At 36.1% G+C, this 23,299-nt stretch overlaps 2 protein-coding genes and 1 non-coding gene across 7 annotated transcripts; 1 reads left to right on the top strand and 2 right to left on the bottom strand.

Annotated features, from left to right (window-relative positions):
* Positions 1-2,937: 2,937 nt before the first annotated feature.
* Positions 2,938-17,132, bottom strand: LOC130815808 (probable RNA-dependent RNA polymerase 3). 5 transcript variants are annotated; one of them, XM_057682289.1, is made up of 21 exons: positions 16,498-17,122; positions 16,358-16,399; positions 14,898-14,948; positions 14,666-14,801; positions 14,433-14,571; positions 14,240-14,319; positions 13,724-13,896; positions 13,065-13,239; positions 12,883-12,970; positions 12,655-12,792; positions 11,720-11,776; positions 11,527-11,598; positions 10,493-10,599; positions 8,994-9,142; positions 8,607-8,832; positions 8,248-8,473; positions 7,511-7,656; positions 5,061-5,223; positions 4,346-4,490; positions 3,529-3,692; positions 2,938-3,270 (listed from the first exon to the last, which is right to left on the bottom strand). In XM_057682289.1, the coding sequence occupies exons 1-21, from the start codon at positions 16,790-16,792 to the stop codon at positions 3,010-3,012; spliced, it is 3,033 nt and encodes a 1,010-aa protein (XP_057538272.1). In that variant the 5' UTR covers positions 16,793-17,122; the 3' UTR covers positions 2,938-3,009. The 5 variants fall into 5 exon arrangements, with proteins under 5 accessions (XP_057538272.1, XP_057538271.1, XP_057538273.1 ...); XM_057682288.1 differs by having other exon boundaries at positions 13,724-13,916; positions 14,242-14,319; positions 16,498-17,121; XM_057682290.1 differs by lacking the exon at positions 14,433-14,571 and having other exon boundaries at positions 14,242-14,319; positions 16,498-17,120.
* A 926-nt stretch (positions 17,133-18,058) lies between these two features.
* Positions 18,059-18,174, bottom strand: LOC130816732 (U5 spliceosomal RNA). Its single transcript, XR_009043272.1, has one exon. It is a non-coding gene; the product is annotated as a U5 spliceosomal RNA (small nuclear RNA).
* Positions 18,175-19,426: 1,252 nt separating this feature from the next.
* On the top strand, positions 19,427-21,595 carry LOC130815625 (uncharacterized). The gene is made up of 5 exons (XM_057682114.1): positions 19,427-19,556; positions 19,641-20,075; positions 20,247-20,722; positions 20,799-21,266; positions 21,368-21,595. The coding sequence occupies exons 1-5, from the start codon at positions 19,427-19,429 to the stop codon at positions 21,593-21,595; spliced, it is 1,737 nt and encodes a 578-aa protein (XP_057538097.1).
* The last annotated feature ends 1,704 nt before the right edge of the window (positions 21,596-23,299 follow it).

Genomic DNA, 23,299 nt, shown 5'->3' with positions numbered 1-23,299 from the left:
GTACATTTTGTACCTGTTTGGATGCATCTTGTTTCCAGACAAGAGCGGTGACTCGATGCAGTTGATCTATCTCTGTCTACTAGGAGACTTGGAGCGGTAGATGAGTACAGTTGGGGAAGTGCTACCCTAGCGTATCTGTATTGAAATTTATGTCGAGCATCTCGTAAGGGTGCCAAGGACGTTGGAGGCTGCTTAATGTTGTTACAGATATGGTCATGGGAGCATATTCATATAGGGAGGCCCATAATTCGGACGATTCGACCTGATGGGCAACATGATCAGGAAGATGATGCGGAGGATTTTGAACCGGTGTTAGGTTTATAGCATCGTCGTGGGATGGATCCTTTAGCAGTAAGGTAGCAACACTCAATTCAATATTCAAATTCAAAATTTCACTATTTTATGATACATGAAAATGTTAAACAATGTTCATTTGTTTGCAGCTGGCTTCGTGTATATCTTTCGAGGTCCCACTCCCCACATACTCTCGTCTACTTGTATTAGTTATGAATAAATTATATATATTACTGAGTATATTGATTTCTATTACAGGGGACATGGCGCCTTACACAGCGGCTAAGATGGACGCTCCGCCACATATATGTACATCGGGCCACGAGATTTGGAGATCGCGTTGCCCACTTATTTGCTTTGACATCATCGAGCTACATCTCCCGGATCGTGTCATGCGTCAATTCGGTTTGGAGCAGGTTATTCCGCATGCCTGTGACACCCAACCTCAACTACATGCGATTGGTCGGAGGACTAGGGACAAGAACAATGTAGTACGACATAGATCGCATGTAGATGCGTGGAATGACCGAGCATCTCGATTGGTTCGAGGAGATAATTACACCGGTCATAGCTCTGGTACGTACATGAGTTGGTACAGGCGTATCTCCATATTACGCCTAACGAACACCACATTTGCACAGCCAGGATCACATCACCATACGACATCTACGTTACTGGTACGTCTTCTTTTAACACTCATAACATATAGTAATACTTTTATGTGATTCTTTTAACAATATAATGATAACATACAGGCTGAATGCATCCGATCGGTGCTCATACAATGCAATGACACGATTCAAGGGGCCGCTACATCGCCAGTTGATGTGGGGTATCGGCTATGTTCTCAGACCCTTGGCTCCATTAACGCGTCATTGACCGACGCATTGAGTCGGGCGGGGTATGAGTACCTCATTCCGACTCCACCGATCATTGGCGAGGTAGATGACACATTCCACACTCCTTCTCCACGGAGTTCGGCCCATCGAGGTAGCTCTTCCGGAGGATCCAGCACTCGGTCCATAAGAGGTCGCGAGCGTTCATCTACTCGAGGTCGGTCTTCCAGATCCCCATCGACATCCGGTGCTATGTCGCCATTCGTTCCTCCAGCTTCCATAACCACTCCTCCTCCACATCCATCGCCTCCGCAAAGGATCATCACATATCAGCATGCTAGTCAACGAAGAGCTCCTACTCTTAATGTCATTGCAGAGGTTGACGAGTATACATCATCATCATCCACCGCTGCGCACAACAAAAGGGGCCGGGGATTATAGTTTAACAAACTTTGTATCAACTTATATGATTTGAACTTCTTGTATCACTTTTCATGATTGTAATAGATCTTCACATTATTTTTCTAATTCATGTTTTCAAATCAAGCTGGTTCGTAGTTGATTATTATGGAATATATGGTATTGACTAGTTTAACGCAGGTTGCGCTAACTATTTATGGGAATTCAAAGAAAAAAATAAAACGTTGCAGGACACATAGCAAACCGCCACATGAGATGGCAGTTTACCAGGACAAAACCGCCACATAAGATGGCGGTTTTCCTTAACCAAACCGCTACTTCATGTGGCGGTTTAGTGGTTAAGGCAAACTGCCATCTCATGTGGCGGTTTTGTCTGGAAAATTAAAAAAAAAATTCCACGTGGACAGTATTGTGGGAAATACTTTCACATTTCATCCAAAGTGGGAATTATTTTTTTTTTGGGCAATATTATGGGAAAAGTTCCAATATAAGTGATCAAAACTTAAGTTTTCACACGTATTAAAAGACCAACAACATCATCAACGAGTTATCGAATGTCACAATGAGTCATTGGTGGTTCTGGATATATATTTAGAAAAAGTTTTTAAACTACGGTAAAGAAATCGATGAGTGTTCGATTTTTCTATTCAAGAAATGGTGCAACTTCAATCCAGAGGCAACGAGTTGGTTTTTTTGTTCAAGAAATAGTGCAACTCCATTCCAAAGGTGATGAGTCGTCTCCTGACCATTTTTAATTTTTCCCTTTGCACGTTTTCAACAATTACTTCCCATAAATGAAATGAAAAGAATGATGATCGATCAAAACTCAAAATATTTTTTGAGTTTGCACCTTAAGACTCAAAAAACTTTCATATATTTAAGTTTTAAGATGCAAACTCAAAGATATTGAGGAAGTAAAGTTAGACTTTGGATGATACTCTATCAGCCCTACAATTCGCCTTGCATCTTTCCCGGTCACTGAATAATTCTCTAGCTTTAAAGTCGACATACGCAAAGATATAATTGAGTTATAACTCAACAACTCTCGTTTACCTCAAAGAAAGCACAAGATCTTGTAAAAGTGCCTCGTAGCTGAGATCAAAGCATTCGCCTGTTATGCGAACGGTTGTTCTTATAGCATATATATGCTTACATATATATGACTTGTTCATCTTGGATTGGTTGGGAGCAATCAATAATGAGGTTTGATTCGACAAAGCGATAAACTTCCCTAAAGGGGAGCCATGGCCTCAGAGTATCTTGTCTGAAGTAGTTATTTGAAAGGCTTCGCCCATAATATTGAAGGCCGATTGAACTGGATAAACAATTTATACCTGCGCTGCTTGAAATGACCATGCTAAAATGGCTCCTTAGTACATTAACATCATTATAACTTGAAATGACAATCACGTTATAAGATAGAATAATGTACATTGTACCTTAATCATAATTACACTTTCTACATTTTTTCATCGACAGTTTTCCTAGTTAAAATTTCCTGGAGCACTGAAGGCAAACAAACTAAGGGTTTCTCAGCTTGACCTTCATTGAGTATCTTCAACAGAGCTTCACCTGCTACTCTCCAAGCAAAGCCACATTTCTTTGCATCATCAATTCGCTTCGCATAATCATACGATACATTATATATTGCTAATGCATCAAAACAGATTGCCTCCCATTCTCTTGAACACTTTTCAAAGTCTGTCGCTTCATATAGTATCTAAACAACAATGCCAAATGTTAAATAGCCCAACAATTGAAAAGCTTAGCTAATTCAACTACTCTTGTGAGAGACTGTCTCTCGGAGAGACGACTTCAAATAAGAAGCTTATATTCTCATAATGTATGTATGAGATGGGTTATTTAACCCATGTATGACGCGCGTCTTTCGGTGACACCATCTCATACAACAATTTGTGTAGTTAATTTGGGAAAATAAATACAGCATGTTTCTCCAAAATCACTTATGCATAAGTACCTTTTTGTATTTCAGTACCACTTTATTTTGATTTTCCCTCCTTTGTTCTAGGTCAACAATGTTGGATGCGGAAGTCATATCAGCACGGTACTTTTTGTAAAGATGGTGCCATGTCTTCAAGTTTGTTTCAGGAACTTCAACATTTAAAAGTGATAGCTTCCAAACTATTAGACACAAGTGAATATTTAGTAGCGTAAATAAGTACTATGCTTTTAAAGCTCTTACTACAACTAGATTGGCATTTCCAAGTTCCAAGAACGTAAGTTTCGCACTAAAATCTTGCACGTTTCATGGTGATGATATAATCTTTATTAGTGATGATTTCCACATACATCAAGCCAAATAAAATATAATATTTGTCGAGAATCGGGTCTTGTCTCAGTTGGAGAGCAAGTACCACTTTCCTAAGTAAGATCCAGGGTACGATTCTCACTAAGTCCTTCCCTTCCCTCAGCCTACCCAAAAAAAATATTAATCTTTCTTGGCAACTTCTCACATTGGTTTGTTTTTGATTCATATACAGTAATCCAACCCCATAATGTAAGGATAAAGGCGTAGACATTATTATTGTGTCACACTACATTCGAGTTTGATTCAAATGTATAACTTCACCATTTTCCATAAGCAATTTTCCGAAGGGCAATTTTTCTTTGCAAGGAAAGCCAGATTTTCTCTCCAATGTCTTGCCATCTATTGAGCCCAATATACTTCTACGTATCATGGATTATGTGCAAGTACAAAAGGTGAAATGTCTGGGGGGAGGGGGAGGTGGAGCGGGGAAAGCCAACTCCAATCATGCATTAAATAAGATCCTTACCTGGGATGGGAGGAGTCTCAACTTCCCATTTGTGTGCTTCATCATAAATCTTCCCCAAAATAGATTCTGAATGGTAACTAGGCAGCGATGTCTTCTCCATGTAATGAGGATAAGTTTCTACGGTCAACTCCCGTGGAACATTAACCTGAGAGACAAGATTTGTTGTATATTAGATATTCACCAGCTCAGAATTAGTTGATTTCCGAGCTTCTGTTACTAAGGAAGAGTGTAGGAGAAAGAGCAAAGATAAAGCATAAGACTCATTCTTTCACTACATTTGCAACCATTCAAGCAATACTTATGTTTTGGTGCACATTTCCTAGCCTGATAAAGTTGTGCAATGTATGGTGGACTATGAGTCAGAGTAAAAGATCAAGCAATAGTTGCATTTAGTGTGCAATAGTAAAACATCAACCTTAAACCATTAGAGATTCTAGTAACATCGTTTTGCCCTTTCATCACTAATATCAGTCAGTCCTCTGGATTGGAAACATAGCACAGTGATGTTTACAGAACACAGACGGTTGAGCTGTCTCAATCAGACATTCTGTTACATTCACGCCCTCTCAAATCTCAATATGATAAACTTAAACACGAGGGACATTCGTAACGATGGACGACATACATGCTATCAAACAAGAAATCGGTAAGGAGTAAGGCCATGAAGACTGTATATCAACGAAAACCGCTATTTGTTGAGCATCAGGAAGTTTACCGTTACACCAGTCTTTGGCGCATCCAGTGCATCATAGTAAATGTCCACTAATTTCAGCATTTTTTCTTTTAAGCATTCTCTCTTTTTGATATATTTGTCCTCCAGAGTTAAAAGCTGATCCATGTGTACCAACCAGTTGTTGGAAGCAATTCCCATAGCTTTACTGGAAAGCAATTTGCATATTAGTAGAAAAAAGAACAAAAGATGCAATTTGATAGCAAAATGACAAGCATGGGTGCAACAAAGGCTATAAGTAGTAAAATTTGTAATGCACTAATATAAAGAGGATACAAAAAGGTGAACACATGAATCATGATACAAGTCTTGTGTTCTATCTTCATTTGTTTCATACTCCCTCCGATTCGATGTCCCCATTAAGTTTTGAACACATGTCAATGCACTAATTCAATCCTTAATATCTCTAGTTTAGCACAATTAAAATTAGAAATGCTGATATTATTACAATTTACATTGAGACGAATCACATAACATACCACTTGACTATATTCTATCTTATAAAATACAGATTAAAAGTGATTGAAAAATAGTGCGAAAAATGGGACACGAGTGTTGAAGCGGAGGGAGTATTGATTTAGAACACTATTCATTAAAATATGCACATTATTGCAATAATAAATCAATGCCGCATGTCTAGGCCTTTTAAACTTATCCAAGAAGCCTTGAGTAAGGCATCATGGTGAAAAAGAGTATACATAATATATAGTGCTCCATTCTAGATATTGTTTGACTGGGAAGTACATCAAAAATGGCTATGCCACATTTCACATTTAGTGTCTGAGTAGGTACAACAATTACAATCCCCCAAGGATGAAACACATTTTCCATCTAGAAAGGAGCACCATTTCTTTCCCAACTACTTATATACTCTTGCTTCTCTACCAGCTATCCTCATTGCATTCCTCTCCCCAATTTTTCTTTCCCTCAAATTATTCTTACAAGAAACCAAGCAAATGTGTTCCTAGAAAATGATTTCACTCAAGCCAAAGAACGTTTGAGCAACAGCAAGAAGCTATAAATTTTTCGAGAATGTATCAAAAGTCCAAACAGACTACATCTATTGCTACAATTTTAAAAGTCCATCAGAAACTCTGAATACATTCATCGAAGATACGCTCTACCCTTGCTACACCAGCATTATCATGTGGTTTGCAGAGATTCTCACAAAATACCAGCAGCTCATTAGTTACAAAGAAGCATACTGAATCTAAGTACCTGCACAACACTGTGAAATCCTAAATCCCAACAAATCGGGTTGTCTATAATCTGAGTTCTTATCGTTAAAAATGTAATCTTTATTCTTGTTTTACTAGTTTCGAGAGAATTTATTTTCATCCCTAACAACTCTTTTCAAAATAGAAAGTTGTACACCTTAGTATCTTGGCCTTATTCTAATATGGATACACAACAAATCTGCAACACCAAACATAGCATTACATCCAAGGATAGTATTGATATGGTCTCAGTTCTTAAGTCTCAATCCAACATTATTATGAGTTGTGAAAATTTTTCACTTAGGCCCGTTATAATTACTTGAATTCTCATCATTTCCATACAATAAACAACAACAAAGCCAGAGCCTTAATTCAAAAAGATTGAGGTCGGTTACAGGAACCAATATATCGGTTACAATGGTCGTTCAAAGGGTTCTTCTTCTCCATCCATTTTGATATTCTACCATCTCAATTTATAAGTCTAGATCCTTCATAAACTTTTTTCACTCATTTCCTCCAAGTCATCTTTTTTCTTTTGACCTCTTTTTATGTCTTTCGAAACTTTCTTTCTTTTTTACTGATTCGCTAATGCCCCGTCATTGCACATGCCCGAATAAAAGATTCTCTTTCATCTTTTCCTCAATATTTGCAACCCCTCAACCATTTATTATATCTTCGTTCATCCCTCAAGGTAGAATTATCTTAAAAGATTCTCATTCATCTTTTTTTCAATATTTGCAACTCCGAAACCATTTCTTACATATCTTTGTTTATCCCTCAAGATATGTCCACTTATTCATTAAACAATTCGCATTTCCACTACTCCCATTTTTCTACAATGATCCTTTCCAAAAGCCCAACATTCTAATCCATATAGTAGCCCAGCATCATTTTCCTACACATTAGTTACCCTACCCAAGAAATATAATGTCAAGATGATCAAAAACCATTATTTAAAAAATTAACAACTTTGACCGAATGTTCTCAGATGATGCTATATATGGATATCTAACATTTAATATTACGGAGGAAGGTTTATATGTTTATCCATAGTTGCTACAGATTAGGGGCAGAGAAAGAGTTGCGTCATCTAAAAAGTAAAATATACAAAGACTGCAATTGCACCCTTGTTTTTTGAAATCAACGTATTCTATTTTCATTGTAACAGTTCCATAGAGTTTAATGTATCAAATTTAACAAACATAAGGTAATGTATACCTTGATTGAGACCTTGTACTCAGGAAATGGGAGAAAAGCTCATGCTCCAACTCCTCATCAGAAAGTTCCTTTGGTATCTTCTGGTGGGAACTTGATGAATTGTTAGTACCTATCCAAGGTTCACTTGGTTTGAAATATTTTAATAGCTGTAGCAAGCAAGCAAGCATATTTTAGATCTTGAATCACCAATAGAACAAAAATAGGGCTGCAAAACTAAAAGACTAATGATATGGAACTAACACTATAATAAGAGGTACAAAAAGAAGGGTAAGCAACTTGTTGATCCGGTAATCTCAGATTTCCCAATCAGACATGCTGGTCATATACTTTTTCAAATATTCTTATTTAACACAAAATATAAAAGAGAAAAAACCATCTTTAACCATACCATATAAGATACAATATGACTGGATATTGTCATTAAAATTCAGATAACAATTTTTGGAAAATGAAACTATCAAAGGCCTAAACCCATGCTTATTACCGAAAATTTTAGTTGAGCTCGAGTTCATAACAAACAATGTTATGTTAATACTAAACATTGTTTAGAATATCTTTTGCAAATCCTGTCTTGAACTTCCCTTGAAGGATTGTAATAGAGCAAATGAAGAAAATTGAAGTGCAAAGTTAAATAAGAAGTGAACTTTGTACTTTTTTATCAAACTCTAGTAGAGCCAAAACATGAAAAGTAAATATAAGAAAAAGGAGGGAAGAGGCAGGAAATTGTAGTATCTTACGTCAAGGTTCCGTGACACCCAATACATGTCTCCATCAAGATCACCACCAGCCATTGCATCAGTGAGTGACCTGGAGCCTTTAATGGGAAAGAAAATACCATATTTTGAGTTTCCAACTATCTCTTCCAAACCTTCTACATGTCTCGCAGTGAGAACATGGATATCTCCAAAATGAATGCCTGGATTACGATATACCAAAACCTTGCCAGAAATTTGTCCGTTTTCACTACAAAAATTTAAATTATAAACGTTTTAGCAGCAGGTAACTGGGCCATGAACTTGAGCAACATAAAGATATCTCATCTACAATCTCACTTCAGGGGAGCAGAAACTGAAATTTCACGTTATATATAACATACTGAATAATGCAAACTTCTCCACTTTGAAGGGTACTTGTCGGATCAGCAGTACCCATAAGGTAGAAGCTTTCACCAATGGGAAGCTTCCCTCCTTTCAGGCTCTTGTTCTGATGAGCAGTGAGGAAATTTAAACGTGTCTTCAGATATGGTTCATGCAGAGGAATTCCGCATAGTATCATCCTTGCAATCAAGCGCTCATCATCCATATCCCCACTTTCAAGAGCAACTACATTAAGACAAGATTTTCAATATTAGGGCTGCCCAACTAAAGTTAGTTTCACTTTCTTGTATTCAAGTTCTTTCTAATTATATAGAACGAAAAAAATAATAGACATCAATTGCAACTTGTGATATACAATTCATCATGAAACAAGCTAATTAGATTGCCTTGAAGAGCCGCTCGCTTGTTGGTCAGAGAAGCTTGAGCATCATCAATTGCATTTCTTAGTATGCCTATGAAAAACTCTTCTGGAACTCCACCATAGTGCAATAGGGAAACTAAATATCGTGACAAGTATGACTTCTTTGGTCGACCACTGAAACCAGGAAAAAAGAAAAGGAAGATTACGCCAGGATAAAATACTTCACAACCCCTAAAAGGAAATAGAAGCCAACATCTACTGTTGATTTGCGTACATCTGACAAGGAATTTTAACAATAATTGCCAAAAAAAAAAGAATGTCAACAACATTTCATTAACCCAATTCCATTAAATGGCTCTTACATAAGGTGGAGTTTGGAGGGGCCGAATGTACGTCACCTTACCCTTGTTATACTCTAGCTAGTGATGATAAAGAGGTTGTTTCTATTGCTCCTTGGTAGCAAAGATCATCAGCAACTTCACATAAATACGAAGTGCATATGATTTAATAAACCATAGAGCTATAATATAACTAGTGAATATATCTATCTCATCCTCATATGAATCACCACAATGTCTACAATTTGGTATAGTGGGGATAATCCCAAATGCGAACGAAAGAAGGAGCATCAAAGAATGAAGGGTATAGCTAGGAAACAAAAAAAAGACCGACAACTAAGCTAATATTTAAATCATTATAATAGTTTTGCTCTATATAAAGATTTTTAAAGAAAAAGGACATAAGGAGAAAGATCACCATGTAAACTTTTCTGAAGACTAATGCATCATAACAAATGTACTATTGACAAGTTCAATTCAAATTTGCAATGCAAAGCAAACTTTTGGACAAAAACATTGCTTAATTAAAATGCCATTCTCATCTGTTATAGACATAGATATCAATAAGTTTGCCGAATTGATTATGCATATTTCATCGTATCTAAGAACATATCAATTAGCTTTGATGAAATATTTTTAGAATATTTGTAAAAGATTTTGGTAAGAAATTTACTTTTAATAAACCAAGAAAGTTTAAATAACAGATTATTACGACTAATACAATAAAATTTTAGCTATTAACAAATGTCTTGGGATGTTTTTAAATAATACATTGTGTAAGGGGATTTCACGATTCGACAAGTTGAAAACAAATACAAAGCGACCGTTACATGACGTAAAGGCTTCAATCAAGTGGGGAGGACAGACAAAGACAAACTGAATGCTGAAAATTTATTTTTTTAGTGCATTAATCTTGCTCTTTGATTATGAACTTAACCAATACTTTACTGCAGCACCAAATAAAAAAAAATCGATTCCACAGTATATAGTAGAAACATCATCATCAACAAATGTAAACGCGGCAAGCTTCAATGTTTTCCTATACTCCTATATCAATTTACTATATAATTTGTTCTTCAATTTACTATCTAATAGCAATCATGACAATAAAATTTGTATTCTTGAGCATACTTGCGTCCTATGAATGTAGATACTTCTCAACACAATGAATTTTATGAATTAATACCTTGTGGCCACAACCTCAAATGAATTCACGCTATGAGATTGTATGTGTTCTGGATCTTTACAAACTTTGATCATTGATGGTCGGACCTGAATTGTTCTTTGTGGAATCTATAATTAAATAAAGAGAACTATCATTTAGAATGCATTTCCAGCATAAACTCTTTGATTTCTTAGGAACTTGACATCAGGATCAAGGAGAGTCTCCCAACAATTAATTGATGACTTATTCAAGATATATTCAACAATAGCCTAGATTTTGAAAATGTTTAGATAAGGAAAATTTAAAATACAAGGGACTTTCCATTTAAAATAAAAAAAGACACTTATCAACAATTCAAAGCACAGTGCATAACATGAGCAAAATTGTAAAAGGTAAGGTGTTCTCCCTCATCTCACTTATATATGCTTATATACCAAATTGTTGTTTCAGAATTTATTAAGATGAACATCGTTTCACTCTCAATAATCCAACCAGTTGACAATATATGGCACATTACTTCCTCCTATGTGACTTGGACAACATTAAGAGGTAAATACAACATTGACAACGCGTGACATTAATTTTTGAAATGTAACTTCCAAAACATAGTCTGTGAGTGCAAGACTAGATCACATTGAAGCCAAAAGACTCATGAAACTCATCTTCAATGATCTTGTTAATGATACAATTGGATAATACCAAGATAATGAATTTAATTTATTTGTGACAATAATTTTTTAAAAATAGATATGAAAAACACTATGAGAAATCAGGTCCTCGCATGTATAACATTACACTCCAAACTCGATTTACAAGAATGGACTTGAGATACAAGGAGCAGTTCACTGAATGAACAGTGGCAAGTTGACTGAGAGCGTGTTCATGCAAAGCAGGTGTCATATTGCAGAAAAGGATAGTTTGTGGGCACAAGATACTTCCATTGCTTTTTTTTACTTAATAGGTTAGCCAAGCTGCACCCCCTCCCCCTCGACATTTATACACCACCAGCATACACCATAAATGAAAAAGGGAAAAATTTTCTTTTTTTTTAGTACCTTGCGATTAACAAGGACAGTCCCCTTGACAGCATAACCCTTGTAGAATAAACGGAACTGCAGCAATAAAGGCTGGAAGAAAACTTGATGATAAGACGGTGGAAAAAAAAATACCATTTAGGTGAATTAACTAATTGGATTAGCTCATTGAGTCAACCCCTGGCGCAAAATAAACATTATTCAATGCATTTACCAGCTCAGGTGATTGTGTAGGTAACTCATTGAGCTCCAATCCATCGACATGATATCTCTGAAGAAATGCAAAAATAGAATGAGAATACAAATATTAATATGTATAAACTACAAAGTATAAACACGGACGAAAAATGCAAGATTGCCAATTTAGCTGTTGCAAGATGACTTAAAGCCCAATCAGTCAAGAAACCACTCATTGAATGACAGCAAGAACAAGTTTCCAAGCAAACAACAATATTTTAACATCAAATATATGAAACTTACTAAATTTAACCTTCTACTGATCTTAGAGACTACAGAGAGACAAGTAAAATCAGTAAACCAAATTTATCAATTTTTGGGCAGGAAGTCAACCTACTTGACTAGGTAACGCCAGGATAGAAGCAAAATACTTTGATAAGCGACCATTAGTTAATCTTCTAAGACCAATATGATTTAAAATATCAAAGTAAATTTCAAAAAGGCCTCAAACTCAGGTTTTCTGTTGTCCATAATTCTGTCAGTGTTTGACATAATTCAAAATAAGTTTATATTTGTGCAGCATGGAAATTTTCTATTCTTGCATTGTTGCACAGTTGTTTTCAGTGGCCTTTTGTCTAATAGTACTGTGTTGGAAGACTTGATATAATTGAGCATACAATCATAAAGCCAACATGGGAATCTAAGATTAGATATAACATACAGTTTGTTCCTTTTATGCAATGATTACAACACAAATAGCTATCAACTTTGATGAGTAAGACTAAATATCGAAAAAGAGGCAGCCCAGTGCAAGCGTCCCCGTAAAGCAAGGGTACAAAAAAGGGTCCCACCGCAGATATGTAATGAAGCCAAATCTTACCTTGCAGTTTTGCAAGAAGCTGCTTCCATGACCGACTTTAAAGCTTAGAAAAGAAAACGCACAACACCTACCTTGAAAAGTAGGTCACTTACCTCAAAACTATGATCACTTAGTTTGTTGAAATCATTCCAAGGAAACCCACGAACTAGATCCTCCGATATGTATCCAGTTCCGTCAGTGTGTATAAGTGCTTTCCCATCTTCACCCATGACATCAGAACCATCTGCAAGCTGTACAAAAAATTTGGATAGAATAATACACATTCAAGAAGCATAGATGAAAGAAAGAAAATTCTAAAAACAATAATTAAAGCACTCAACTTGACACTTTATATCAGCAAGGACCTCAATATTAAGAGCATCTAGATTCATTGGTAAAGTAATTGTTTTTGAAAGTATGAGTTCAAGCCTGAATATAACAAGAAACAATACTAAGAGTGGAAAAAAAAATACATGATGAGAAATTTGAATTTTTGTATATATATGGCCTAGAAGAATTATACCTAGCTGCATACTTGGACAAGCTGGGTAGGGTATCCAAATGCATGAAAACAGATCTTGCTTGACGTGGGCACCTATGAATGTCATAGAGTGGTGCAAAGGTGTCCATATTAACAAAGTAACATTTCACTGAGCTTGTTATGTTGTCCTTCTCTCCTCTTCTGCCGTCTTTGAAAGCTAATCCAACGTCACATAAACAAGTTCATCATATTAAGTTCAGAAATTTGATAAGATCGCGTCACATACTGCAAGGAGATCAATGCAAGCCAGAAAACAATATCTTAAAATGGTTTATATGTCTTTTGATACAGAAGCTCATTTATCAGTATAGGATGAGCAATGAGTTTTCAAAGACAAGAGGTGGGGCCAAAGTGTGCATCAATGACTAACTCAACTTATATCGTCTGACCCGTCTTTCGTTAGGCAGATTCATACAAACTGATGCTTGTCATATAAGCATAGATATAAAGAAGTAACTGTAGGAAGCTTTTCGATTACATAATGAAATGCAAAAATGAAGGGAATTGAAATGCAGAACACTAGAGAGTAGGATGGTCATAGAAGTATCCTGTTCATCACTGATTTATCTGTAGACATTCCTAAAACAAAAATCATATAGGACTGCTTTATACATGCAAACTGGATTCCAAACGAAACTCACCAAAGAACTGGTAGCTCTTCTGACCAAAGTATATTCCTTCTCTTGCAATCCTTTCATAAGCAGCAAATGAAGAAGATGGACCTCTACTCAATTTTGATTTTCCCTTTTCCTCGTTCACAAACTTTACGATCAAAACATTCTCTTCTTTGAAAATTTTCTGGAGTAGACTTGTTCTATTGTTTAAAAAAGGACCCTAATTGGAAGGGGAATGAAATAAATGAGTAGACATAACGAAACGCTAGAGAATTTAAAGTCTCATCATGCTCGTATTTTTCCTATAGCAGGAAGCCATGAAAACAATAAACTCTTCATTTTAAATGTAATTTTGATATTATATGTAATCAATATTATCAGTTGTTAAAATTTTACAAAGACCCTTTCTCAATATTAGGTGAACGGATTAAAGTAACAAATACATTTCAAAAGCTTCAATGCCAACAATATGGGGTTAGCTATATGAGCCAAGTCCAACAACTAAGAATTTTTAGTTAACAAAGATTGAAGTAAGATAAGTACACCTTGAAACAATAACTACCATCACATTGAACACGACAGTGATAGAAGTAGTGTTGTCCAGGTGAGCCCCACGTGCTATACTGCAACACCAAAATAAAATATAAAAATCAGATCTTGCATGAGTTCCAACTTTATCCTACCAACTTCCACACCACAAGCAGAAAGTAGAACATTTAGATTGTCTAACATGAACCTTAATTCGATCCTTTAGGAGACAATATTGATCACCATATCTATTCCACACCAGGTTCTCAAACGATCCCATTGTAAGTTTTTCACTTTCAGCAACAAGTTTTTTAATTTCACGAACTGAAGCTACATCCTCAATTTTTCTCCAAAAGAGAGAAACTGAGTTCCATCAGAACTAGGCTATAGAAAATATCAAAACATCCAGCAATTAATAAATATGTGAATGGTATATATTACCCTCCGATGTAACTTAAAACAAGGAAAGTTCTTTGAAAACCCAATTTCTCCAAAGCCATAAATTCACGACTAGGTTTGTGAAGCTTGGAAAGGCCAAATAAGTTCAATGACTTCAATTTTATTGAAGCTAATTTATCTGAAGAGACATAAACCAAATGTGTAATCAAAAATAGGTGGGTAAACACAAAGATACTAGATATTTTCACTCATACCAAGCTTTAAGTCACCTTACCAGACAAGAAAGATACAACAGACGCAGCTCCTCCTGATGAAACAGAGCTTCCTGCATGTAAACTTCAGGCATAAGGTTTTTGTTTAATAAAAAAATTCTAGTGTAAAGTAGTTAATCAAGGGAACTTTGCATGTGAAGTTCTACAGTACGATGGTAATATATCATACTACAAATTAATTGGACCGTGTTTGAATATAAAAATCACATGTTCCTATGTCTCTAAGTACAAGTGTACAACATGTCATTACGCCAATGACACTAAGTGAAACAGCCAAGGCATGGTTAAGGGGTCAAATGTATGCAACCTTACCCTTGTACTAACAAAGAGGTTGTTTACTACACCTACAGCACAAAGCAACAAAAATCAATGAGGAACATGTAGCAAAAATCCTACAGAATTACTAACTTTGTTCCTTTTTGTTTATCCTTATTTTAGTTTTGTACGTCCTTTTTGTTTGTCTCTAATGTAATATTTTCTTATTTGGCATATATCAAACCCCCAGTACTTTTCATTTCAGTCCCAAACTCCTACTACAAAAGATGAAAAGTTGAAGCTTGGGTGACTAAAAAAGAGGGTCAAGAGGACCGAACATGGAAGGAGTGGAAAAAGATATGATGCATTTAGATTTACATATCAAAACGATAGAAAATCAAAATGAACGAAGAAGGAGAATTCATGTGGACAGCCACTCGAAATAATCTATTGGTTCATGAATCCGAACAATAGTGTAAAAACAAGACCAAATCACATTGGCAGAACTGTGAAGGTCTTCAAAAAAAACAAACAGCTAATTTTCGCATTTAAAGGTGTAGAAAATTGTGTTTTGGATCATTCCAAGCGATATCCAATGATTTCGACCGATATTTGGCGTTACAATAACCCGCTACCACATCGTCATGTCTTCATCGCAATCACAACCATTACTGCATTATTGCTCTATGATCTGACCACAATCTTTTGGAAATAAGGCTTTGGCATTGTTGTTGTACCTTTTAACCAACGATATGAAAAATACACCAATACACCATCCTCACTGATGGGTGTAGCTATAGTAGCAAGGACAAGCAAAAAAAATTTGATTGCTTACAATAAACGCTTTATGTGTCAATTACATATTGCTATCACTACAATTCCTTTAGCGTTGGTATTAAAGATAGCACACCCTTGACTGTTTCATGATACTAATTCTTTTCACCTCTATAATAACTTCATTATTAGTTCAAAAAGTTGCAATATTAATAATGATGGAAATAAAGTTCAAACAAGTTCCAAAAAGTTCAATTAAGTCAAATGAAAAAGTTCCAACAATGTTAATTCAAGAAAGGGTTACCCAAGTAAGAAAATCAGTTTATCGTACAATGGCTTCACATACAATCTATTCCAATATCAACAACAAATAAACTTTTTTTTCTTTTAGAAAGGCAAAATTCGCTCCTTAACCAATTCAAGGATAGCTTACCAGATGCAGCAGAATCACCAGAATCAGAAAGATAATTACTTTCTGCAAAAAAATTGAAAAACATATTACAATTACAGTTCCCAAAAACTAATTCAAATCATTAACCCAAAATCCAAATACGCATAAATAAAAAGAAAAACCTTCAGAATGAGGAGGAGAAATAGGAGTAAGTGATCTCAAATCAGGAGAGAAAGAACCCAATTGAGTAGCCATTACAGTAGTATTTCTAGCTTGTTTGCTCATAAAAACAATAAACCCAGAAAATGATTTTGTAATTTTACATTTTCTAATTTTTTCCAGAATCACCCTTGATTGTTCTTCACCCAAACTAGCAAGTTCTCTTCTTGCATGTATATCAGGTGGAGGTTGAGATTGTTCCTTACAAATGATGGTTATCAAATTTTCCACTGACAGTGGAAGTGGACATTCTGCCATTGTTCTTGGGTAACACAAAATGGGTATTGGAGAATTCAACTGTTTGATTATGGGAAAGATAAAAATGGAAATTTTTTTATGGAGTAATTGGATTTGTGTTGTATTGAATTTAAATTTTTCAAATTTGAAATATGTTACAGTTAATTGTCTATAGTTAGTTAATTGACTAACTTGGATGTATAAAGGTTTGTAATTGTGATTCACAATTCAAAAAATAATATAATCAATCTTCCTCTTCTATTTCCCTCTTCTTTTCCCTTTCTCTTTTTATCTTTCTCTTTTCCTCTCTTCTTTTCCTTTTCTCTTTCTATCTTTCTCTTTTCCTCTCTTCTTTTCCCTTTCTCTTTCTATCTTTCTCTTTTCCTCTCTTCTTTTCCCTTTCTCTTTCTATCTTTCTCTTTTCTTCTCTTCTTTTCCCTTTCTCTTTCTATCTTTCTCTTTTCCTCTCTTCTTTTCCCTTTCTCTTTCTATCTTTCTCTTTTCCTCTCTTCTTTTCCCTTTCTCTTTCTATCTTTCTCTTTTCTTCTCTTCTTTTCCCTTTCTCTTTCTATCTTTCTCTTTTCCTCTCTTCTTTTCCCTTTCTCTTTCTATCTTTCTCTTTTCTTCTCTTCTTTTCCCTTTCTCTTTCTATCTTTCTCTTTTCCTCTCTTCTTTTCCCTTTCTCTTTTCTTCTCTTCTTTTCCCTTTCTCTTTCTATCTTTCTCTTTTCCTCTCTTCTATTCCTATTAATATTCAATTGAATACTAGTAAAGATTCTTAAGGACCTTGACTAGAGGTGTTCATTCGGTTGATCGGGTCGGTTTCAGACGGGTGTTATTCGGTTCGGTTGCATTTCAAAAGGTTATTTTTCGGCTGTGTGTTACAACGGGTCACACTCGGGTCGAGTCGGTTAGTCACGGTTCGATTAGAGATTGGTTATTCAAGCTATCGGGTTAGCATCAGTTCGGTGTCGGTTGAAGTTCGTGTCGAGAGTCAATCGGTCTCGGGTTGTCATCGATTACTAATTGGTTCGGTTTTTTTGGGTACAGATCGGGTTCGAGCTTTATTTTTCGAGTAGTTATCGGTTACGGATAACTATTGATCGGGTCAATATTATATAAATGGGTCAATAAACCCTTAACCTGAACCTGACCCATTTAATTAATGGGTCAAAAATTAAAACCCCGACCTGATCTGTAGCAGATCGGATCAACCTGCTAATGACCTATTTAACCTACTTTTTTTTTAGGTCATTAAATTCAAATACTTCAGGTCATTTGACCCATTTAACCTTAATTAAAGGCTTCCTCCAAAAATAAACGTATGCCACTTAATGCAGCGAGCACACGGTATTCTTTAGTAAAAGGCGAAAGAATAATTCGCTTTGTGCTCACGGCGTGGCTGCGTAAGTTGGTATGAGATCTGTGGAAGTGATTTAAAGGATTTCTTTTATTAGTATCTTTCATAACCGATGTGGGACAACATCCTTTGTTATTGAAAGTCATCTTCAGCTGACAAATCCCTTAGCCGATGTGGGACAACTTCCTTTCTTATTGAAAGTCATCTTCAGCTGACAAATCCCTCAATACATGGTAATTGGTATTATCTTAGTTTTACAAAGTATTTGGCAAATGTTGATCCGTCTTAAATTTAATAAATGGGTTAAACAGGTTTTTTTCGGGTTTAAATATTCAACCTGAACCTAACCCATTTAATAAACAGATCAGGTCGAGTTGACCCATTTAATTAATTGGGTCAAAAATCTAAACCCAAACCCGCTAATTTCGAGTCGGTTTCAGATCAGGTTAGGAGGTCGGGTCAGCTTTTGCCAGCCCTAATAGACAGATCAATTTATTTCAATTAGTTTATATATATATATATATATATATATATATATATATATATATATATATATATATATATATATATATATATATATATATATATATATATATATATATATATATATATATATATATATATATATATATATATATATATATATATATATATATATATATGCAATCTCTTCTGTATAGAACTTGTGTTCTTCCTTTTTCCGTATTATTAGAAAACTGAAATTGGACTTAATTTGCTAAAATTAGGTGAAAATTTGATTCGGATTTATAACAGTTCGATTTACAATCGGTTCGGGTTTGTATTAGTTCGGGTTAAAAACAGTTCGATTAATAATCGATCGGGTTTGTATCAGTTCGGGTTAATAACAATTCGATCTTAATCGGTTTTAGTCAGGTTACATTCGGTTACGTGCATAATTTGGGTCGGATTTGACTCGGGTCGATCACTGTTCAGTTCAGGTAACGTCGGTTAAGGTTTATATGTCGGTTATAAAATTCGGTTGCAGTTCGAGTTCGATTTTGCCCTTTGCGGTTATCAAATGGTTCGAGTGAAGTATCGGTTCGGGTAATTGCGGTTCGGTAAACCTAAAAAACTTACATTTTTTCGGGTCGGATAATTTTCGATTCCGGGTCGGATTTTCGGGTCGGGTTTGTTTTGAACAGCTCTAACCTTGACTAATACAGATCAGTAGAAGTTGTCTGTATCATTGGTATCAAAGCAGGTGCAATCTTCACCAGATTTGATCTCCAATTTTGAAGTCTGGCACCACTAAATCATTCTAAGCGCATTCGAGCCATGGAAGAACAAATTAAAGAAATGCAAAGTCAGATGATAGAACTCAAGATTGACATGAATTCCAAGTTTGAGATGTTACTTTCAAAACTTAATGAGAAAAGTGTGTCTTGCATTGAGAATTTATCAAGAAGTACAATAGATAACTAAGGAAATGCAGGGGTTCAAAACTTGGCTTTTGTGCCTAAGTTAGAATTCCCAAAATTTGATGGCACAGGACCAAATGAATGGATAAGGAAAGCCAGTATGTATTTTGAATTGTGCAAGGTTTGTGAAGATCAGAAGGTGGACTTAGCATCTTTATACATGGTGGATAATGCAGCTTTATGGGTGGCGGGATTTTTGGCTATGAAACCCATGATTGGGTCGGTCAAGTTCAGTATGGCTGTGAGGGCGAGGTTCTTTGATGCATCTTTAAATAATACCGTGGAAAATTTTAATAAACTTACTCAGGAGAGGAGTTTAGAAGAGTGTGTTGATGCCTTTAAAAGTAATAGATCCTTCCTAGAAATGCATGATTATGACTTATCTCCTATGTTCATTCTTGAAAGTTTTATTAGTGGATTGAAGGATATCATTAAGCCTTTTGTGAAAGCCTTCAAACTAGACACTCTTGCAAAAGCCATTGAATATGCAAGACTACAAGAGGAGAGTGTGAAATCCCCAAAACCAGCCTGAAAACCCTTTTCTACTACCATCAAAACACAAAATAAACTACCTCTTTTACCTACACCCACTGACTTCAGACCAGCCTCAAACCTGGATAAACCTACTTCTCATTTTTCTTCCAATTCTAGCAATAATAACTTCAAATTTGTGTCAGCCAAGATCAAGGCTGAAAAGATTGCTAAGGGATTGTGCTATTTGTGTGACAAACCTTATGCAAAGGGGCACAAGTGTGGATCCAAAGAACCACAATTCTTTGCAATTGAAGTTTTGGCAGCACCTGAAAATGAAGAGGATGAAATGATGGATATGGAGTATGAAAGTCAAGATAGGAAGGAGCCTTGTATTTCCCTACATGCCTTAATTGGGGAACAAACTTATCACACCATGAGAATTGTGGGATTTGTCAAGAACAAGCCTTTCCACATTTTAGTGGATTCAGAAAGTACCCATAATAACCTGGAATATGTTAGGAAGTTGGGATGTGAATTAGAGCAAATTTCTCCACAAGTGACTATAGCAGATAGGAACAAAATTGCTTGCCAATACAAATGCAAGAACTTCACTTGGTTAATTAATGGGACTGTTTTCAGGACTGATGCATTGCTAATTCCTATAGGAAGTTGTGATATGGTTTTGGGCATTCAGTGGTTGAGAACTTTTGGGGAAATTTATTGGAATTTTCCAAATTATGATAATGAAATTTCAGATCAGGAATCAACAAATTTGTTTAAAGGGGATTCAAGAAAAGAAGTTGCAAGTTGTTGAAGAACCTTTGGTTGGGAAGAAATCCTCACAAACCATACAATTCTGCTTAATACAAGTTTCACAGGCAGATGTTAATATTCACCCCTCTTGTTTGATGAATTTGACCACGGAGGCTAGGGGACAAGCAAAACTTTTGGAGATCATCAAACTGCAAGAAGAATTTGAAGATATCTTTGTTGTGCCTAAAGAGCTTCTTCCTGTAAGACGAGTTTTTGATCACAAGATTCCCTTGGAAGAGGGGGTTAATCCCATTAACATTAGACCCTATAGATATCCATTGAAACATAGGGACATCATAGAACAATTGATTCAAGAAATGCTTGAAAGAGGGGTTATACTGCATGGTAACAGCCCATTTGCTTCACATGTGGTTTTGATAGGCAAGAAAGATGGAAGCTGGAGGTTATGTGTAGACTACAGGCAGTTAAATCAGCATATCATCATAAACAAATTTCCTATTTGAACCCTTGAAGAGTTAGTGGATGAGCTACATGGATCCAAGGTGTTTAGCAAGGTGGATCTGAGATCAAGCTACCATCAGTTGAGGATGCATTAAGAGGACATTTATTAATAGCCTTTAAAACTCACACAGGGCATTATGAATTTCTTGTCATGCCATTTGGCTTGACTAATGCCCCAGCTTCTTTTCAGAGCTGGATGAACCAAGTTTTCAGAACTTTACTAAGAAAGTGTGTGTTGATATTCTTTGATGATATTCTGATTTATAGTTATGGCTGAACATTGATGTGCTCGTTTTAAAGCACACTTATCTCCTCATTTTAGTGTCGAGTCTCGCGTTTTAGGATGGTTTTTATACACTTTACGCATGATTTTACCTTGTTCTTGCCTCCATGGTGTTTTCAGGTAATTTCATGTATTTTCGGAGATTTCAAGGTATTTTACGTTGCGTACGAGACTTAGATGCTTTGATCGAAGATTAGACACGTGTACTGAAGCTTTCCCAAGCATTCCAAATCTTCCTCAAGGTCCCCGCAAAGTCTGGAAGGTAGCCAAAGCTTCAACAGACGAAAATAGGCCGAGTAGAGAACCATTCGGCAGAATCAAAGTTTCATTCGAGCGAATGGGCAATGATTCGGGCAAACCATATATCAATTCGAGCAAATGGCTTCAAAACTCTAAGGAAACGAGCTCAAAACGTCTAGAAAGCCCGAATGTACCTCAATTCGGTCGAATGAGGTACCATTCAGGCGAATCATGGTCCCATTCGGCCGAATGGAGGCCCTAGACTGTGCGATAGATATTCAATTCCAATCTTGTCCTGCCACTCCTAGAGACATAGGGCGATTATAGGTGGTTCGCGTGGCTTATAGGGTTACCAACTTCCTCTCGATATCTAGAGTGTCTTGATTGATTATCGTTCGAACTCTTTTGACCTAGCTTATCTTTATTTCCAATAGACCGTCTTAGGGTGAACCTATTCTAGTCCCTGCTTTTCATTCATTGTTTAGTTTAGCTCTTTATTCTAGTAATTAGTTTAGTTCACCCACCAACCAACCTTCCATATAACCTTCCCACACCAAGTCTTTAGTTTAACATCCTTTGTCCTTGTGGTTCGATCCCCGACTTACCATTACACTCGTTGTAGTAGTATTAGGGTGATTATAAATATTGTTTGCATAGCCAAGACTTTTAGTATTGACGACGTGCTAGAACTCGGTTATCAAACATTATCTTCACTTAAGAGCAGTATTTACATACCTTGCCGAGACAGAATCAAATGTTTGCTAAAGCTAGCAAGTGCACATTTGCTTCTAGTAAAGTTGAATATTTAGGCCATTTCATTTCAGAAAAGGGGGTGGAAACAGATCCTAAGAAGGTGGAAATAGTAGTTCATTGGCCAACTCCTTCTTCTATTAAGGAGCATAGAAGTTTTCTTGGATTATCAGGTTACTATAGGAAATTCACCAGAAAGTATGCTAAGAAAAGTAGACCAGTAACTGATCTATTAAAGAAAGGGGGATTTCATTGGAGTGAATAGGCTCAACAAGCCTTTGATGACCTCAAGCTTGCTTTAGTGGAAGCTCCTGTTTTGGGTCTTCCAAACTTTGAGGAGACCTTCATAATTGAGATTAATGCATCCAAGGAAGGGATTAGAGTTGTATTAATGCCTACTCCTTTCCAAAAATTTTGGCTAGCCAAGTTGATGGGGTTTGATTATGAGATAGTTTACAAGAAGGGAAATGAGAATGAGGCTGCAGATGCTTTTTCTAGGGTCAAGGGTGCTGAGATACTTCTTTGTGCCATTTCCTTGATCGTCTCATCTGATTTGGAGGACAAGCTTAAAGGAAGTTATTCCATGGATCCTCATACACAGGCTATCCCATGGTGAGCAGGTGAAGCACTATTCTTGGAAGCATGGCTTGTTGAGGAGGAAAAACAAGCTAGTTGTAGGGCCTTATGAAGAAGTAAAGAAGGCATTTA

The sequence above is a fragment of the Amaranthus tricolor genome, chromosome 6, assembly GCF_026212465.1.
Source record: "Amaranthus tricolor cultivar Red isolate AtriRed21 chromosome 6, ASM2621246v1, whole genome shotgun sequence".
NCBI lineage: Eukaryota > Viridiplantae > Streptophyta > Magnoliopsida > Caryophyllales > Amaranthaceae > Amaranthus > Amaranthus tricolor.
The sequence above is the reverse complement of the archived record's forward strand: the minus strand, read 5'-3'. Positions and strand labels throughout refer to the sequence as shown.

Bases quoted from the DNA above. Each gene is read 5' to 3' on its own strand.
- LOC130815808 (XM_057682288.1), bottom strand. From the start codon at position 16,792: ATGGCAGAATGTCCACTTCCACTGTCAGTGGAAAATTTGATAACCATC. The intron at 4,491-5,060 runs GTAAACTTCCTG...CTTGTCTCTCAG, and splicing joins CGCCAAAGACTGGTGTAACG to GTTAATGTTCCACGGGAGTT. The intron at 3,271-3,528 runs GTACTTATGCAT...ATTGTTGTTTAG, and splicing joins TGGTACTGAAATACAAAAAG to ATACTATATGAAGCGACAGA.
- LOC130815625 (XM_057682114.1), top strand. From the start codon at position 19,427: ATGGAAGAACAAATTAAAGAAATGCAAAGTCAGATGATAGAACTCAAG. The intron at 20,076-20,246 runs GTGTGAAATCCC...AATTTGTGTCAG, and splicing joins TGCAAGACTACAAGAGGAGA to CCAAGATCAAGGCTGAAAAG. The intron at 20,723-20,798 runs GTTTTGGGCATT...ATGAAATTTCAG, and splicing joins CTATAGGAAGTTGTGATATG to ATCAGGAATCAACAAATTTG.